We start from the raw sequence: 20,522 nt of genomic DNA, 5'->3' as shown, positions 1-20,522 counted from the left end.
TGAGAGGAAATGAGAGCTCTAAGGAACCCTCAGATGGACCTCACATTAGTACTGACAGGCTGGCTCGAAGAGACCAAAATGTCATGCTGGTGTTTTGGGGCTTTATATTCCTGTCACTATATCGAGGCTCTGTCCACATAGTGGCAAGCCAGGGTGGCAGCAGCTGAATTGGAAGATTCTCTAATAGACCACCACACACACACACGCACGCATGTGCACACACAGAATCTACACATATGCACATACACACACAATTTGTCTGTTGCCTCCATTGAAATACCACCGTATAAGGGGTGGTTTAGAACACTTAAAACATCACCCTGCATTTGTTCTGGGCTTTCCAGCTTTACAAAGCACGTGCATTCACATACAACTCAGATACGGGGCCGGAGCTCAAGAATGAGATTGGAGCACAAGACATCCAGAGTCGGGTCATCATTTGCTTCTTAGGGTTCCAGGCCCAGGCTTGCCCAAAGTCACAAGGCCGGTCGTACGTCAGGGCAGCCATTCAAACTGGCAGGCTTCTCTTCCCACTGGCAACATGGTGCCCTCCCATCTGCTGTCCTCCATCTGCACTGTCATTTGCCTGAAAGACCACCGCGTCCCGGACCACGCAGACCCAGTAAGACCCGGAGGACCCTGGGCACCAAAGATAGAGGCTCTGAACATCATTAGCACAAAATCATCCAAACCAAAGAAACCTTGGAACAAAGTGCAACAATAAGTGGGAATTTATTTAGGTGCAGGATTCTCAGTGCCATAATTTTTCACAAGATAAAGGAAAGAGCAGTTTCGGAACTTCTTTATTTTTAATTTTTATTTTGTTCTCCTGCTGTAATAATAACCTCAGTTTCTGCCAAGAATTTATTTGGCTTCTCTTCTGAATGGATGCCTGCTGGTTTATTTTCTGCAGAACAGACCATGGGGCACCTTTGCTAACTTTATGGCCTCTAGAAGAAATCTGGAGGTTGGAGAGCTAAAAAGAACAACATGTATTCTTTCAGGCTGAAGTTCTCGGTAGCTTTTTGAATGGAAACAAAGCTCTCTCTTTCACCTCACCATCCCAGCCCAGCCTCTATAAGCGCGCGTGACTCCAAACACTGTTCACATATATTAGGGCCACCTGTCCAACCACGCCCATGACAAGAAATGTGCTCTGGCCTGCCTGCCACGTTTCTCTTCACACAGACCCAGGTGTTTGTGGGACAGTTACAGGCGGCTGGGGGCAAACCTATTTAAGAATATAGCTGTCTTTAGGCAGGGAACTTCAGTTTCACCTTTCAACTTTGCTACACCTCTCCCATCTTCCCTGCTTTCACATCCATCCCTTTCCTCCTTGGGAACTGAATTCTACCAGTTAGTTCCTTCTTTTCTGTCTTCAGTCTCATCCTCTTAACTTTTTTCTTATCATCATTTAAGCATATCCCACCATCACCATCAGCCATTCTCTTTGGCTCCACAGCTCCCCTTCCAGCTACTTTGCCATCCCTCTCGTCCCTTCTTAGTCAAGCAGGTCATCTGCATTACTGGCACCAATGCCCAGAAACGATAAATTTTGTATGTATGGATGAATGGACGGCAAGCCATAGAATGCTGAAGTTTAGTTTGGAGCACATGACTTCATCTTCATTAATATTATTACCCTCTTAGATTTCTCTAGCGATTTCAGTTTATAAAATACATTCACATCTGTTATCTCAATTGATCCTTACACAGTCAGGGCCTAGCATATAGACGTTAAAAGGAAAAATATGTTAGTTTTTCTCCTTTCTCTCTTCTCTCAATTGGAAAGAGAATTTCTCCTTGAAGAGGGCTTGCCTTCCCTCTGGTGATCATTTCTAAACTTTGCCCTGGGTCAGAGGGTGGTAGCTGTTATTACCTCACCATTGTAGCCATATAACAGTTCGTCGCTTATAGTCCGTGGATCCACAAGTAAAGGCTAAGGATGGAATTAATAGTTTGACTATTTTGTCATAACCCTTTCCCCAACCCACCCAGAACATACAAACATGAACAGGTTACTGGGATTGTCTGAAAAACACTGATCACCAACTAACTTCCAGACCTAATGTGTTTTCCCAGGAATTACAACTATTTGCCATTCGAGGCCAAGAAGCCCTGTGTCTATTTCACCAGTTCTTGGGGAGACCAGACGTTTAGGCTGCATTGGTCCAACATGCTGGAGAAAATGGCAGACCTCCTGGTAGGTGACTCTGACAGGTGATGGATTTGAATATTGGGAAGCTGGAGGCAAAGGGGATTTTTTTCCACCCAGTAGAGGGTCTTGACCTCAGTTTAAATACAAGTGAATTGAGGCTGCTACATTTGGAGGACACCTGGCTCCTGCCACATGGACGCAGGGGAATGAGAATACATTTTGTAAAATCCCTTGACTTTAAATCAAATTATCCAATTCAAACCCCTGCTCTGCTTCTAACTGTTATAGGACCTAGGGATAGGCCACTTTCCCAATCTCCAAAGGCAAGGAAGGGATGGATAGCTTTCTCACAAAATTGATAGATCTTAGCTTCAACTAATATGAAATCCTAAATCCTTAACAAGGTGGACAATGTCCTCCAAGTTCAAGCCCTGACACCTCTCCAGTCCTATATCTCACATGCTCTTCCTCCTTACTGTATTCCAAGTATGCTGGTCTCCTTTCAAGTGTCTCAAAGAAACAAAGCTCCTTTGTGCCTCCTAGCCACCTCCATGCTGTTCCCTCTGCCAGGGCTGCTTGTCCCCTTCATGTTTCTCCTGTGAAGCCCAGTCAACGTCTAGGGCTCATAGTTAAGCCCTTCCTCAGAGAAACCTTCTTACTCGCTCCCTCTTACCCTCTTCCGTCATGTCCTGTTCTTTTCCTTCAGAATTATTTGAGGAATTGAGTGTGTGAAAGTATTTAAAACAGCACCTATATGCAAAAAATGCTAGGCTGTCCCACCCAACCCCTGGGAGGTGGAGGGGGGAAGAAAACCTGGGAACACTGCTTCTTTGGTATCTCCTTCCCTTTGTGATTCCTTTTCGTTTACTCTCACATTTCTCTTTCCAGCCCACACATCTCATGGGCAGTGTCCTCTCCTCTCTGTCCCACTGTGCCTCACCAGGGGACCCTGGTCTGATCTCTCTCATTCCATGAAAACCCACACTAAGGAAAGCACACATTTCTCTCTCCCATTTGCTTTATAATTCTGTCTTCAGTTGTGTAAAACAAGGTATTGGGGGCTTCCCTGGTGGCGCAGTGGTTGAGAATCCGCCTGCTAATGCAGGGGACACGGGTTTGAGCCCTGGTCTGGGAAGATCCCACATGCCACAGAGCAACTAAGCCCACGAGCCACAACTACTGAGCCCGTGTGGCTAGAGCCCATGCTACACAAACAAGAGAAGCCACTGCAATGAAAAGGCCGTGCACCGCAAGGAAGAGTAACCCCCGCTCGCCGCAACTAGAGAAAGCCTGCATGCAGCAACAAAGACCCAACGCAGCCAAAAATAAAATAAATAAATTAATTAATTAAAAGAAAACAAAACATAAAAAAACACAGTATTGCCTCTGGCCATGGGGATTCCAGGCATCATGGAGACGGAGTCTGAAAGCGGTCATGGAGGCCGGGTTTGGAGTCATGCCATGGGGAGGCCGTGGACTCGCTTTTAACGGCTGGTCTTGCTTCTCCTTCAGACAAAATAGTTTATTTCTAAAAGGCTTGACCAAACAAATCAGAATTTTTTTATCCCTAGAGGCCATAGTAGCCTTGAGCACTTGTTTCTAATTCTTTCCCAGAGCCAGGTCCCTGCCGTGCGCGGCATATCATGGCTAACCTGACTGTTCACTAAGCACCAAGCACGGTGTGAAGAAGTTCACATCTCCCTATGGGGCTATAGGTGGGTACCATTATTACCAGATTTTACAGATGAGGAAACTGGGCAGAAGTGGGTGAGGTCACCTGATAAAGCCTGGATTTGGATGCCGTAGGTAGTCTGGCTCCCAAGCCTAAATCTTTAACCGCTCCACAATGTTGCCTGTACTTATAGTGAAGGGGGAAAGAGGGAAATATATGTCCCTAGGCATGTGATGGAGGATGTCGTTTTTGTAGATTCTAGCAAAGCAGTGGTGACATGTACCTTGCCCCTTGGGTGCCATTTTCCTCCAAGCCATGAAATGGAACCCTAGAATTTAGGACCCAAAGGAAAAGTACAATGATTAAGTACACAAGCATATAGCCATTGTCATATACAACCTGTCTTCTTTTCCCTCAACACCGCACCCCTGACAAAAACCCCATAATCAGAAGAATTGATAGCCTATTAGTTTCAGGGATTGTACAGCGTGGTTTTACTCCTATATAACAGACTGGCATGAGCATTGCTTTTGAAGTTTTTGATAATTCTATCTAATTTACTCTACTTTGTTAGGTATTTCCCATGACATTAGGTTTCCCTCACAAGGTAGATTCTAAATAAATGGAACTCACTTCAGGAATAAATCTGGGACAGAAACAATGAGTTTGAGCAACACAGGAGAAGACTTGAATCTGGACCAATTCCAGTTAAGAAAGGAAGGTTCAAAGTTAGAATGCAGTAACATTTCCCAGTTCAGACATACACGAAAAAACAAGAGATATGTTCCTTCATTTTCAAAACAAAATATTAGCTCAATATTATTTCTGTGGGTGTTAGAATCAGTATCTCCACTATGGTGTCTCATTCCCACCTCTCAACCCGCCACCTCTGTGGTTTGTTTTCAGGAAGAAGGTATAGAGGAAGTGAAAGAACTGATTAAGATTTCAGAGGAAGCCCCAGAAGAGAAAATGAAGATGGTGCTCAGCGACTTCATCAGTCAAAGCAGGTACTGCAGAGACAGCTGTCATCTGGGCAGCTCAGCTGATATGGAATCAGCTTTTAATTACCTTAGAAAATGGTCGATTTTACATGCATTCATATGGGCATTGAATAGTGTTATATCCATCTTAATTTTGTTCAGTAATTTAGCTGCAACTGTGGGCTCACTACTGCTTCCTGACACTTAACTAAAACATAAAGCAAAGGGGGAAAAAAAAAAGGAAAAGAGAAGAAAAGAAAGACTGCAGAGACATTTTATGAAACAAGAAAAATGCTGGTAGTGTTAGTGTCCAGCATGGGTCTTTGTATCTGGTAGGTACTCAACAACTATTTGGCAATTAGATGGATAAGTTATATCAAATGCTATTTAATAGAATTTTTTATACACCACATTAATAAGCACCAATTAATGACTCATTCCAGGAAGTAGACAATATAATAAAAGATGAAAAAATAGGGTGTATTAGTTATCTATTACAGAGTAACAATAACCCTCAAATTTAGTGGCTTACACATATTTATTATTTCACAGTTTCTTGGGTCATGAATGCAGGTGTGGCTTAGCTGGGTCCTTTGCTCAGGACCTCTCCCAGGCTGCAATCAAGGCATTGACTAAGGCTACAGTTACCTCAGGGCTCAACTGGGAAGGACTCACTTCCAAGATCACTCATACGGACATTTGCAGAATTCAGTTCTTCATGAACTGTTGGATTGAGGATGATTGAGGGCTTCAGTTCCCGGCTAGCTGTTATTTGGAGGTCATTCTCAATTCCTTGCCACGTGAGCCTCTCCAAGCTACCTCTCACAACATGGCAGCTGACTGCATCAGAGTGAGCAAGAAAGAAGAGTCAGAGAGAACATGCCAATAAGATGGACGTCACGGTCTTTTATAACCTAATCTTGGACGTGACATCCCATCAGTCTTGATGTCTTCTCTTAGAAGCAAGTCACTAGGACCAGTGCACATTTTCAAAGGGGATGAATTGCACAGTGGCAGGAGGTGGGGATCATTGGGGCCATCTTAGAGGCTGCCTTCCCCATAAGGAAACAACCTGATGAATTAGGTCAAGACTTGAGCAACAATGAGAATTTGTTATAACAGAATCAATGGAAAAGGAGTGGCTATTCATGTGATGGAAAGAAAAAAATTAATAGATTCTCGTGTTCAGCTTTGTAAGTTTTGTCTTTCCTAATTTCTCAACTACCCAAGCCTTTTTTACTTAAAAAAAAGAAAGCAAAGAAATAAATATGTAGCTTTTTCTCTCTTTATTTCTTTTCTGTTTTTCATATAGAAGCAATATATATCAGTGCTACTCCTGCTGTGAGCTAAGTGTCACCTGCAAGTCCCTTGAAGCATCTTTAAAAGCTTCACGGTCATATTTTTAGAAATTGTGGGCAAATTAATAGCTCAATAACTTTTCTCTACTAGGGGGTTACTTGGAGGTGATAATTATTCCCCTTTCTCTTCAAGTTTAAAGCCAACTGAAAAAAATATTCATGAGGGTCAGACAGAGATCAAACGTTCATTTTATATTTGGTAAACCTGGATTTGAGAAAAAAGTTTGTACCTGAGGTCAAGGAGACTTTGTGGTCCCCCCACCTGTTTGAGGTTGAGCAGCTGGACTTTGGGGCTTCCCCCCAGAAGGGACGGACCACCTGCTGTGTATAGGTGAGGAGGCTGCCCACAGGTGGCAGTGGGCTGGGGCTGAAAGATGAGGAATGAACAGAATCATGTGCCAAAGTCATCTACCCCCATTCTGGTGGAGAAATAAGTTATTTCTCCCCCTGTGAGGAAGGGAGAGAGATTAGAAGCATCCATAATGTTTCCTAGAGCTGATCCATCCTGGGAGTGGAATGGATTCCTTCTGCCTCTAGGAAAGAAAGGTAGACAGGTGGCACCAAGACTCCCTCCTCAAAATAGACTCCTTTTTATTCTTTTTAAAAATGAAGAGAAAACGCAATGACGAGTATGTCCAAAGAGAATTTCTGATTGAAGTTTCCAGTTACCAGCAGGCAGAGCTCTGGTGTAGGACCCCTCCCTGGGAGGTATGGCATCTTAGATCCCCCTTTTGTTCTTTTGTAATTGATTCTTTTCATCACAGAAATACTAGATGCTCATCTTCAACAACAACAAAATGCAGGATGTATAAAGGAAAAGTGTTCTCAACTCTCTCTCCAATCCCACTCAGAGAGAAGAGTTTGATTTGTCTTCCTTTTTTTCTGTGCATTTGCAAACATACACATTCATAAAAATACTCTATTTCTTCATAAATATCACACACTTTGTTCAGCAGATTGCTTTTTCACTCAGCAATGTATCACTGGCATCTTTCTACAGTAGTATCTAATAGTCATCCCCAATGTTCAATCACGTGATATGTATCATGTAGTATTTAACTAGTCCCTTACATTTAAGTTGTTCTGATTTATTTTGCTACTATAAACAATGCTACAATAAACATTACTAAGTAAACATATTTTTGCAAGAATTTTCAGTTATTTTTGAAGGATAGAATACTAGTATAATTTTTGGATCAAATTATATGGACATTTAAATTTTGATAGATGCTGTCAAATAACCTCTTAGACATTATAATAATTAACACTCTCCTATCATAATAGAGGAGAGTGACTATTTCCCTTTGAATATTATCAACCTTGAATATTACCTGGTTTTTAGTAAGTGAAAATGGTGTCGATTTTAATTTAAGTTATTGCTGATGAGGGAATATCTTATTTCCCCAAATTTAAAGTCATTTCTGTTTCTTCTTCAATTGCATTCATAACCATTACCATTTTCCTGTTGAACACATTTTTAACTTCATCCCTCAAAACGTTACTATTCAGTCCTTTGTATGGTTTTAAAAATGTGAAGACGTAGCCCAGTTTTGAGTCTAAAATATTTGCTCTACATACAATTTTCAGGAACATTTTGGTGTGTGTTAAATTTGTAAGATAAAGGAAAACTGCATTATTTTGTGTTTACTGTTATGAACTTGGATAGGAATCACAACAGGTATATACTGAAAGAAAGTAGAAAAACAAACATCCCCGAAACGAATGTGAGGTCTGGCACTATTTCCCATTCTCATTTTGTCTCATAGAAAAGTTAGTGCCTTATTGCTTAATCCAAAATGAAAAATCTTGGTTCTGTGGCTTCATCAACTTTCCCATTGTATTGCAGAAAGTATACTTGCAAATCTCTGGAATTATATAAATGAATTTTCACTAAGTAGGTTTCAAAATTATTATTCTCTTATAGTGCCTTTGTCTCTGAAGTGGAAAAGAAACCCAAGAGGTTGAACCAAACCAATTTAGATAAGAAACGACTTATGCTCTGTTGGCAGGAGCTGGTATGTGAAAATCTATTTATACTTGCAAAGAACTAAAACGTGTGCTTTAAAAATAAACCTCATGGATGAAGCATAGGTCATAGACCACATGAGGATAAAGTTCTAAAAGTTATACAGCTGTGTGATACAGAAGAATGAGAAGGGAATAAATAGATGAGTGAGCTGGAGAGGAACTAGCATTTATTGAATGTTTACAAGAATGAGCTAGAAGCCCACCAGCCCTATATTCTATTCTGATGTAGGACTTGTTCATTTTCTTGACGTTTGTATTTTGTCAAAGGCTGTGGACTCTTTCACTTAACCTTCTGCCTCCTAAGCTGAGAGACAAAAAGAAATAACTGAACTACCTCTCCTTGGTGTCCTCCCATTATGAACTGTGTGAGAAGTTATGAGCGTACCTGAGGGCAGGGTACCTCTCTGTGCCCTGGAGACCCTGCACAGTGCTGAGTGCCCTAGAGATGTTCGGTCCCTATTGAATGAGTGACGACTGAGAAATGCCAGACCAAGTCAGACCCTGATTATCTCTCCTTGAAACTTCAGTTCCAGCAACGGCACCAAGGGACATCTTGTATGAGGCCATGATGATTCTGCAAAATAAAATTACTCAGTGTTTGGCCAGGGACATTTTAAAGATGTGAGTGAGGCCCACAGAGATTAAATGATTTTATTTAAGGGTCACAGCTAGTTAATCACACTGCAGAGACTAAAGCCTGAGTCTCTGAACGCTTGACTCATCCTTCTTTCCAGAAAATAAATGAAGTTTTGTGTCCTCCTCTACTCCAAGGAGGCCAGACTCCCACCATATGTAAGATCGGCTTCCTACTCCATGTCTTTCTCAGCACCTCTGACTGTCTCTGCAATACCCATGCTCTACAGATAGCCCACAGAGCGCTCTCGTTTCCTGTGTCCGACAGTCTTTGTCCTGAACAAGCCCAAGATTTCAGTACTTTGCATGGCCCAGCTCTCTCTCCACATTTCCAGCCTCTGGGTGGACACGTCCACTGCTTGCCTCATAGCACCTCTGACTCAGTGTATCCCACTCAGCCCATCATCTTCCCACCGAAGCTTGTTCCCTGTCGTGTATCGGCACCACCAGCCTCACCTGTTGCTCCACTCAGAAGCTTAAGAATCAACTTTGAATCCTGTACCTCAGCGGTCCCCAACCTTTTTGGCACCAGGGATCAGTTTCGTGGAGAGGATTTTTCCACGGACTGGGGCGGGAGTGGGGGCAGTGGGAATAGTTCAGGCAGTAATGTGAGCGATGGGGAGCGATGGGGAGCGATGGGGAGAAGCAGAGGGAGCTTCACTCGTTCACCTGCTGCTCACCTCCTGCTGTGCGGCCCGGTTCCTAACAGGCCGCGGACCGGTACCGGTCCACAGCCCGGGGGTTGGGGACCCCTGCTATACCTCACAATGAACGGTCTTTCTTTTTTTTTTTTTAATTTATTTATTATTTAGTTATTATTTATTTTTGGCTGTGTTGGGTCTTCGTTTCTGTGCGAAGGCTTTCTCTAGTTGTGGCAAGCGGGGGCCACTCTTCATCGCGATGCGCGGGCCTCTCACTATCGCGGCCTCTCCCGTTGCAGAGCACAGGCTCCAGACGCACAGGCTCAGTTGTTGTGGCTCACGGGCCTAGTTGCTCTGTGGCATGTGGGATCTTCCCAGACCAGGGCTCGAACCCGTGTCCCCTTTATTGGCAGGGAGATTCTCAACCACTGCGCCACCAGGGAAGCCCTAAACGGTCATTTTGACCCCAGGCCAGGTTGAGACCCCGGCCCTTAGAGACTCTGGCACTCACTCCATTCTTCACCCCCAGGGCCTCTGCCTAACCCGAGTGCTGTAGCGTCTCTGGCCTGGGCTCTCACAGTCATTTCCTACAGTTCGCCTTCCATACCACAGCCGGAATGGTCTCCAAAACACAAATCTGCTGAGATCGCTCTTGATTAAAAAAATCACTGGAGGGACTTCCCTGGTGGTGCAGTGGTGAAGAATCCGCCTGCCAATGCAGGGGACACGGGTTCGAGCCCTGGTCTGGGAAGATCCCACATGCCGAGGAGCAGCTAAGCCCGTGCGCCACAACTACTGAGCCTGCGCTCTAGAGCCCATGCTCTGCAGTAAGAAGCCCACGGACCGCAACAAAGAGTAGCCCCTGCTCGCCGCAACCAGAGAAAGCCCGCGCGCAGCAATGAAGACCCAACGCAGCCACAAATAAATAAATTTATAACAAAAAAAAAATCACTGGAGTCTCCCAATTGTTCATAAGATAAAGGCCAAATTCCTTTGTGCATGATATACAGGGCTGTTCACCGTCTTGTCCCAGCCTAGTCTCCCAGCCTTGTCTCTCGATGCTCCCTTCCTATGTATCTATGTGCCAACGATTCTGAACCCTCACTGATTATGTGCCTTCATATGTAATTGTTCCTTCCAACTGGACTGTACTTTTTCTTCTTATCATCTGATGAATTCAGTGCATTTTTTGCTCAGCACAAATATCATATTATCCATAAAACCTGGCTTTGGCCCCTCTGGTCCCATGATGCTTTACACATTTTAGTTATTTGCATATATTGCTTTCACCTCACCAACTGTCAAAGTCTCAAGGAAAGGAAGCTTGAGTCCTCCTCTTGTCCTAGGCGCTGGCTCCTAGGACAGTGATTGGGAAAATGTGGGAGAATGTATGTTTTGTACAAAATAAAACTCTTGTTTTGTTTTAGGAGGCCATAGCCAAGGAGGCCAAGGGGCTCACTCAGCAGCAGAAGAAAAAGTTATCTCTTGATGAAATGATCCAGGCAGCCCAAAACTTTGTGGAAAAAATCCGCTTCCTTGTGGATGAGGTAATCAACTATAAAGGCAAAGCTCATTTGGAAGATTAGACCAAATATCTTCCCAGTGGGGTTTGAATGTTTGATAAGAATGAAAGATGAGCAGTGTTTTCTCTCAAGCCCTGCTGAGCTGAGCCGGCACTATTCGTTTGAAGGGTGAAGGAGGGTGTTTTTTAATTAAGCCAAACATGTACAGCTTTATCGATTTTTTAAACGAAGCCTGAGTATTCAGCCGAAATAAAAAGCATGTTCCTAAATAATAATAATAATAATAATAATAATAATACACACTCCTTAATAGGCTCAAGAAAAGTCAAAATAAACATGGGATCTTTGATAGGTTTTTAACTGTAAGGAAATTGAAACTCATGTCCAGTAAAAGTTAAAACAGCTTCTCATTTTAAAGTTAATTGTAAGCAATATCTTCTGGTGACTACTAGAATGATCTAAAAAAAGTCCTCGTATTTGCTTCTGTTAAATACTAGGTTTTGTGCCGGAAGTTTTCAGGGAGAGGTACAGATTTACTGCTTCTGTTGTTCTTGAAAGGTTTTTTTCTTGTTGCAAATTTATCATTCCCTGGAGGCATAACAAGCGTGAGATAGTCACTTTGGAATGCAGGAATTTTAATGAGCACCCAGAAGGTTCAAACCTGGTCTGTGACTGACTGACCGTGTGGCCAGAAAACCTCCACAAGGATGTCTCTGTTTCCATGTCAAGAGAGAGGGGATGCCTTCTTAGGGTACCAATTACACTAGAGGATTACGGGGTTAGAAAAAGTATCTGCTTCCAGTCCGAAAATGTCAAAGCCTAGTTTATGACAATATGCCTCCCTTTTGTTTTGGAAGCTATATTGGCTCAGCAATGTGCATTTCGAACACTTACAACATAATGGGCCTCTTGGCAGGGAATTCTGCAATTCTTATCTTGATTAGCTCAACTTTAAAATCTAATTTTCTGTGCAATTTAGTACAGTTTCTCCTGAATAAACTCCTAAAATGGAGCGAAAATACTTAGCAATTATATTTTAGGTATAAAATCCCTTGTAAAATTGTTTTTCCTTCCTTAAGAGCAGATGGAAAGACATCCAAAGACATTCACGGATATTTGTTTTCGGTGTTTCATTTGAATGTTCTGGAAATGTTACCTGGCTCTTAGGAGGTCCAATGCTGGAAGCTAAATCATGATTACAAGATTGCAAAGAAAAAATCCATGGGAAGGTGGAGCAAACGTTTGTTCTGCAGATGGAGAAAAATAGGCCACCAAAGATGCCAGGTCACGGGTCTGACTTGCATATTGTCAAAGCATGATAAGCAGTTTGGCGTATGGGGCTTCCGTGACCTAAGACTTTCTCAAAGAAGCCACGCTTAACTTGCTTGGTTGCATAGGTGTTTCAGTACCCAGAGAGTTTAAGTCACAGAACTTGTTGTGCAGAAGGGGTGCTGTTGCAGGATAGGAGAACCCTGGAGGTGCCGTGTAAACACCCACCTATCAAATCCGTCCCCTCTGCCTCCACAGCCACAGCACACCATCCCTGACGTCTTCATCTGGATGTTGAGCAACAACAAGAGGGTGGCATATGCCCGCATCGCCGCCAAGGACCTGCTCTATTCCCCCATCAGGAAGCGGATGGGTCAACACTGCGGGAAGATCAAAACTCACTTCCTCAAAGTAAGTCTGTACTATTTTTGACTCAAAGATGGGAATCTCTGTTTTTCCTGGGTTGCACGGCATTCCTAGTGTGTGTCCAGATCTCTGAGTTGACCCTAAGACTTTCAAAAGTCTGAGGACAACTAGAACATCTTGCCCCCTCTTGATTCAAGTTGTGTTTTAGGAGACCATCCTGGGGTGGAATATTTTCCAGTTTTCCAATAACTATGTCACCAGACACATATAGGGTGTTTTTTTTTAAAATCTAGTGGCGGTACCTTAAGGTTATTTTAATTTTTGCTTCTTTGATTACTAAGAAGAATGAACATTTTTCTATTAGTTTCCTCTCTACTTTTCTCTTGAGTAATTTATCTATGGCATCATTTTAAACGAGTTCATCTATATTTTAAAAATAGACTTCAAAAAAAATTACAAGAGGAGAGGTTGCTATTCCACAGAACTGCTAGTTTAGGATTCCTGGCGGCTTTACACTGTAAAAATATGATAGTCTTTTCATCTTGGGTCCCTGCACCATTCATGAACACAGGGTCATAGGCACAATCTCTGGATAGATCCTACTGTCTTTAAATCAAGATTTGAGCCTTTCCTGGAGACCCTGGGTATTCTACCTCTACTACAAAGACATTTCTATCCCAGGAGTGAACTTGAGCAAACATGGAGAAAGACTGGTCCAAAAGCTTAACACTCACCAATGGCTGGCAACAAGAGTGTGTGATGTGACTGATTAACTTTCCCAACTCACAGTGGGCTGTCCTGCCAATCTGAGTTCTGATTATTTGCTATAACATAATTATTCTTCCACTGCCTTAGAAGGGGGATGAGAAGGCTCAAAACCATGCCATGTGAAGAATAGGTGAGGATATGACAATGTTTAACTGAGAAGAGAGATTTGACAGCATGATAGAGGTTTTGTATTCATAGGGCTTCCACATGGATGGTGGGGTGATTGTGTGTGTGTGTGCGCGCGCACGTGTATGTTTCCAGAGGCTAGAGCTGGGCCCCACGAGAGCCATTACAGGAAAATAGTTCCCTAAATGGAGGTCTACAATGTGTCCTTTGTCCCCTTGATATGAATATGGCAGTGGGCAGCTAGATTAGACAGCCTCAAAGTGCATCCAATGGCTAGATTCTACTGTTGATGTGATTGTTATGGGGGGCAGACAGAAGAGGCATTACAGGGTACTGGTTTAATACTTGAGCTTTGAAATAAGGTGAATCTGGGTTGGAATTTGTATTAGTTTACTAGGGTTGTTGTAACAAAGTGCTACCGTGTGGCTTAAACCACAGAAGTTTATTATCTCCCAGTTATGAAGGCTGGAAAGCTGACACGAAGGGATTGGCAGGGCCGTGGTCCCTCTGAAGGTGCTAGAGAAGCATCTCTTCTAGCTTCTGGTAGCTCCTTGGCTGTGGGAGCATAACTCCAATCTTTATATCATGTTCTCCCTGTGTGCATGTCTCTTTTCCTATGATGTCCTTTTTATAAGAATCCTACTCCAGATTGACCTCATGTTAACTCTGTCTGTAATGACCCTATTTCCAAATAAGGTCATATTCTAAGGTACTAGAGGTTGGGACTTCAACACATGCATTCGAGGGGAATACAATTTTACCTCTTAGTGAATTCCAGGGCTAATATTTAGGAGCTGTATGATTTGGGGAATGTTACTTAACATCTCTGTGTCTCCTGTTCTTCATCCTTCAAATGGGGATGAGGTTGAGGATTAAGTGGATAACTGCACGTAAAAGAACACAGAGTGTACGTCCCCCAGGGTCATCACGCAATAAATGTTGGCATTCAAACAAATGGGAATCCAACATCTAGGGGACATTTCTGGAATTGTGTGCCCCCTTCACATCCAGGGAAGTGTTTGTGGTTCTGTATGTTAGATGTTATGGAAAAACCCGAATGAACTTTTTGGCCAATCCAATATTTTATGTCATGTGCACAAAAGGATTTTTAAACCCACCTCTGTAAAACTGTAACTGAAAAAGAAAAATTCACCCTAGTTATTCACCACAAATATTTCTTCAGCTTTCTCATTCCAAGGAATTCTGGGGTCGAAAGAAACACCTGTCTTAAAGATAGCAAATCATTTCAGAAAGCCCTGTGCTAAAAATAAGAGAAAACCAGCGTAAAGTTATTCCTTCCTAAATATTTTGATGTATCCCAGAATTATTTAAAATTAGAACAGAGAACAACTGTCAACTAAAGCCAAAGAACAGACCTAACTGGGAATTCAGGACCTTTGCCCTGTGGCCTTGGCTTACTTCTTTACCTGGATTTTCCTTTTGTCATTGGGATTGCTTTGGGTGACAGCTTTGTAAATGTTGAACATGTTGTTCGATTGTCCTGACATGATGAAACATCTTGATAAGATGAAAACTATTTTCATTCCTGTTTTAATTGTTACCCCTGCTTTTAACTCCCTCCCGCCACCTCCCTTTAGCCTCTGTTTCTCTTCACTGAGTTGGTAAATCTGAAAAAAGCAAGAGCTGCTCCAGGGAGACAAAGGATTCACCCACCTGCTGCTCACTCCGGTTTCTTAACTGGGAATTAGAAAGTGCAGTGAGACAAAGCATAGAATGTAAATCTCTCAGATCTCTAGATTTTTTCCAGAGTCGCCTCAAAGTTTGTTCCACGGAACAGCTGTCCTTTGAGTGGCGCCAGAAACATCCCGTGTTCAAACACATTTAGAGGTTGCCGTTGTATCCCCCTCTTGGAGTTTCACAGTGCCCGTCAACCAGTAGAAAAGTCAAAGTCCTGCAGTCAGGAATCATCTTTTACAACCCATGCTTGTCAACCTTATTCATCTAGAATAGCTATTTACAAATTTTAGGAAACTGCTATGCCTAGGGGGCCCAGGTTGAGGGAATATTAATCTAAAGGAAACAAAACTGCCTCACCTGAAGTCACATGGCTAGGTAGTCTGGAACGGCAATCAGGTTTTCATGGTCCCTGTTCCATGATCTTTCTTTCTCTCTAATGCCTTCTCTACGAGTCCAACTCCAAAGTACTTATTAAAGCCTACTGGAATATGTGAGTATTAAAGAAAGGATGGATATACCTGCTTCTTCTCCCCTGGTCCTATGGCATCTTCTCTCTTACACTTGACTTTGCATTTGAGTAAGTGAATGCAGGTTGGCCTCCCTGTCTAGATGTGCGCTCTTGGAGGGGAAGCCCAGGACTGTGTCGCAGTCATTGTGATGCCCTTCTGGCCCCACTCCCTCAGCAAGGTCTGGTGGCACTTGGTAGTAGTTGCTGAACTGAGTTGCTCACAGTCCTCTTGGGGAACTCACAGAGCAAGACAGGAACGCAGGCAAACAACCAGGCACAATTTGGGGTTCTGGGGCTTTCCACGGGTGCCTGGGAAATTGTCAGAGCAAGTGGTAGCCTCTCCTAGTGGGATTTTGTGATTCTCCATGGAAAAGAAGTGGTGCAGAAGAAAGGGGAATTGTGCATTGACGGGAAATCCTAAGAAACACTAAGAAGAGGCACTTAGAAGAGTCAACAAAATCTGGAGTGGTGGCCACTTTCAGAGCCAAAGCCTTGCCAGAAATCCTGCACCCAGCCAAGTCTGGGGCCTGAGGTTCCTTAGATGGGGGTGAGGAGTCCCCTAATCCTGGTGACGGAGAAATAAAGGAGCCACTCTGCATTGAGTTGTGTCCTTCACATGTTGAGAACGCACGCACCCACACACCACACACACACACTACTACACACATAAACACAAATTCAAACAAACATAAATATAAATACAAATCCGAGTACATTCAAAGGAGGGAAAGCAGGGTAGTAAGGGAATTTGAAACCACATTGCGTGAGGAAGGGGTGAAGGGATGAGAGGTGTCTAGCAGGAAGAAACAACGTGGTAGGGCAGGTAGATGCCTTCAAGCCCATGAGGGCCTGACCTGTGGAAGAAGAATTCGAGTTCTTCTGAACAAAGCAAAGAGGCAGAGGCTGTGGTTGGAACTCAAGGCAATTGGAAGTTCTGGGAAGGGGGATTTCAACTCAGTATGGGGAGAAGCAGGCTGTGGGTGTTCAGAGTCCAGAGCCCAGATCTGGTATCATCTCCCCTGGTTCAAGTCCTGGCTCCGTCACTTAAAAGCTGAGTGATCTTAGGAACTTATTTAGCCTCTCTGAGCCTGAGTTTTCTCATCTATAAAACAGGGGTAATAACCATACCTACCTGTTAGGTTTAAATGATCGCACAGGGCCTGTTGAAGCTTCAGGCCCCATTAAACCTGGATCCTCCTCTAAAACTGTGCATCGTGGCAATTGGGGTCATTGGCCTCATTTTAATATGAGCCCCAGGGAAGGACCTCTTTTCTCAAAGAGTGAGGCCCACAATGGCTCCTACTAATGAGGTGGTCTTCCTTGTAACCTTTCCCCAGCTTCCTGGAAAACATCCGGCTGGTTGGTCGGTGCAAGCAAAAATTGACCTGTACATGTGGCTGGGCTCCACCAGACACTCTAGTGCCATTTTGAACAACTTACCAGCGGGCTATGAAGCAGAAATGTCCTCCAAAGGGCCTGGCGCCAGTAAACCCCCAGCTAACCTGCTCTACCAAGGTATGATGCCCACTGGGCAAAGAGGGTCATAAGATGTCTCTGGTGGGCTTCTGAGGGGTGACATTCATGAGCTGTTTGCATATTATTTTAGGATCAACTTATTTGCCTCTTTTAATACAGTTTCTAAATTTTCTTTCTGACCTTCCAATGTCCCATCTAAAGAATAAAGTGAAGTTATTAAACATATCTGGAATAAATATTTATATTTTTCTGTTAATGGAGAGAATGCAATATGAGTTTCTTTGTTGGCAGACTATATAGATTGAGTTTGCATTTAAAGCAAAAGATGTCTTTTTCGGGCCTTCCCCGGTGGTGCAGTGGTTAAGAATCCACCTGCCAATGCAGGGGACACGGGTTCAATCCTTGGTCCAGGAAGATCCCACATGCCGCAGAGCAACTAAGCCTGTGAGCCACAACTACTGAGCCTGCGCTCTAGAGCCCATGAACCACAACTGCTGAGCCCACGTGCCACAGTTACTGAAGCCCGTGTGCCTAGAGCCTGTGCTCTGCAACAAGAGAAGCCACCATGATGAGAAGCCCGCGCACTGCAATAAAGAGTAGCCTCTGCTCGCCACAACTAGAGGAAGCCTGTGCACAGCAACGAAGACCCAATGCAGCCAAAAATAAATAAAATTTAAAAAATAATAAAGCAAAAGATGTCTTTTAAAGAGACATCAGTAAGTTCTTGTGCTCATAGGACCTGTGGAATTAAAGCAGATTTCCTTTTACATGGCATTGGGGTTTTGACCCATAAACAGCAGCCATTTACATTTCCCAGTAATGACCCGATAGAAACTGGTATCATTGGGGTCACTCATGTTTCTCTAGCTTGGTTCTTGAGTTGGCTACTTTTAGCAATTCAGCATGGTTTATGTAATCCTCTCTTCTATGTAGGTATTTTCTATGAGTGCCATCATATTTACATTTCCATATAATTTTGAACTTTATTCTAAGCATTAATGCCTTACAGTTGCATTTTGCTTTCTGTTTCCAAATTGCTTCAATTTGCAGGATCCTTGCTGCTGAATTCAGATAGAGTAGAACACAGTTTTACCTTCACTTCAAATGAAGTTGAGTTTGTTTGTTTTTTTTTTAACATCTTTATTGGAGTATAATTGCTTTACAATGGTGTGTTAGTTTCTGCTTTATAACAAAGTGAATCAGTTATACATATACATATGTTCCCATATCTCTTCCCTCTTGCATCTCCCTCCCTCCCACCCTCCCTATCCCAACCCTCTAGGTGGTCACAAACCACCGAGCTGATCTCCCTGTGCTATGCGGCTGCTTCCCACTAGCTATCTATTTTACGTTTGGTAGTGTATATATGTCCATGCCATTCTCTCACTGAGTTTTGAATTGAGCCAGTGTCTGAAACACTGGAGGACTGTCTACAAATCCAGGTTTCCCGTGTTGCACAAGGCTCCTCTGATGCTGACTGAACTTGACTGCCAGTGGAACCTAAATGGCTCAATAGTTAGAGAAGACAGAGTTCTAGAGATATTTATCCAATGGTTCAGCTCGTGGTTTCCATGCCCAATATCAATGCGTAAGAGCAAGGAAAGCTCAGCTCTGTCTTTTTGAAAAATGCACAACCCCTACCATATGCCAAGCATTGTGCCCTACACTTTACACATCGGATTTGATTTATTTCTCACACCAACCTTGGGTGGTTTCTTCATTCTATAGGTGGAGAAAGGATGTATTGGAAATGTTTAGAAATTGCCCAAGATCACACAGCTAGTAAATGATGGAACAAACTGTCTCCAAACTCTTCTTTATTTCCACTGCTTTCCATCCTGTCTTAAGAGTTTTCATCTTTGGGTGAGAACACCCACAATCAAGTTACCTTTTTATTTCTATAGACACTATCTCTAGAGACCCAAGGTACCTGGACATATCTGCTGTCCCAGCTACTAACGATTCAGAGGAGAGGAAAGGCTTTTTCCAAAGCTTTCTGATCCTCTGCAGCATGTTCTTTTCAAGGAATGACCTAATAAACTTTCTCGGCTGTGCCCTGACATTAATGGCTTTGGCTGCCTTCCACACCTCCTGGAGAATTTCCTTTCTTCGTTCATTTTATGCTTCAGAACATATCCATTCAACCAATAATTAGTTTGTACCTGCATATGGAAGGTACGGTGGGAAAACTAGCGGGGAATGAAGAGCCGAGGGAGAGGTGATCCTGGCCCTCCAATGGGGGCAATCAGACGTGTCTCTAATAACCACACGTGGAAAGTGAGCCGGAGCACAGAGATGGGCCAAAGTATGAGAGCAAAGAGGAAGCTGACTTTACTAGTCTAAGGAACAGAGCTGGTAAGACTCAAGGTTTCAGAAAAACAAAAACCTAGACTAAGTCAATGGCGACCCCTGGAGTTGTGCAGTGTCCTGCCTATGTGGTTGTATTGGGAGCTCTGCTAAAACTCTGGGGCGACTCACTTCGGGGACAGCTGGTGGATGGTCTCAGGGAATGAGATATTCTCAAGTTCACTCCCAGCTGAGAAATTTGCCCACTTATGTAGTGTGTTAAGGAATGCTTAGAGAGCGTGGGCTCTCTCTTGATATACCCTAGCTCTCTTGGGTAAGAGGGTAAAAGGGAAAAACACTTTTAACAGTTTTTGTTAAGGTATTTATCTCCCTTTATTCTACATGATATGTTTATATCACTATTTCTTGATTTTACATTTAACACATAACTACTCATTGTGAAAGACGAGGATTTACCTCTGTAACTTATCCAAGCTTTTATCTCCTTGTTCCAATTTTAAATACATAGTTCTGTTGCTTAGTGTTTTTCTTGATTCAATGCAATCTCAATGAAAATCCCAGCAAGTTGTTTTGTGGATATCAACAAACTGAGTCTAAAGTTCATGTGGAGAGGCAGAAACCCGGAAGAGTCAACACAATATTAAGAAGAACAAAGTTGGAAGACTGACACTACCCGACGTCAGGACTTACTATAAAGCTACAGTCATCAAGACAGTGCAGTATTAGCAAAAGAATAGACAAATAGGTCAGTGGAACACAATAGAGAGCCCAGAAATAAACCTACATAAATATATTCAGTTGATCTTTGACAAACAAGCAAAGGCAATACAATGGAGTGAGCATAGTCTTTTCAACAAACGGTGCTGGAACAACTGGACATCCACACGCAAAAATATAAATCTAGACATCGAACTTACGACATTTGCAAAAATTAACTCAAAATGGATCATAAACCTAAATACAAAATGCAAAACTATAAGGCTCCTAGAAGATAATATAGGAGAAAACCAA

At 43.0% G+C, this 20,522-nt stretch overlaps 1 protein-coding gene across 1 annotated transcript in view; it reads left to right on the top strand.

Moving 5' to 3' along the window:
• Positions 1–20,522, top strand: part of FER1L6 (fer-1 like family member 6) — a 117,203-nt gene that overhangs the window by 32,885 nt on the left and 63,796 nt on the right. The window contains exons 13-18 of the mRNA XM_059901503.1: positions 2,083–2,203; positions 4,737–4,837; positions 8,093–8,183; positions 10,898–11,017; positions 12,521–12,673; positions 17,066–17,243. Coding sequence (XP_059757486.1) covers positions 2,083–2,203; positions 4,737–4,837; positions 8,093–8,183; positions 10,898–11,017; positions 12,521–12,673; positions 17,066–17,243 — 764 coding nt within the window. The remainder of the gene's footprint in view (positions 1–2,082; positions 2,204–4,736; positions 4,838–8,092; positions 8,184–10,897; positions 11,018–12,520; positions 12,674–17,065; positions 17,244–20,522) is intronic.

This window comes from Balaenoptera ricei, chromosome 17 (assembly GCF_028023285.1).
Source record: "Balaenoptera ricei isolate mBalRic1 chromosome 17, mBalRic1.hap2, whole genome shotgun sequence".
In the NCBI taxonomy this organism is placed as follows: Eukaryota; Metazoa; Chordata; class Mammalia; order Artiodactyla; family Balaenopteridae; genus Balaenoptera; species Balaenoptera ricei.
The sequence above is the reverse complement of the archived record's forward strand: the minus strand, read 5'-3'. Positions and strand labels throughout refer to the sequence as shown.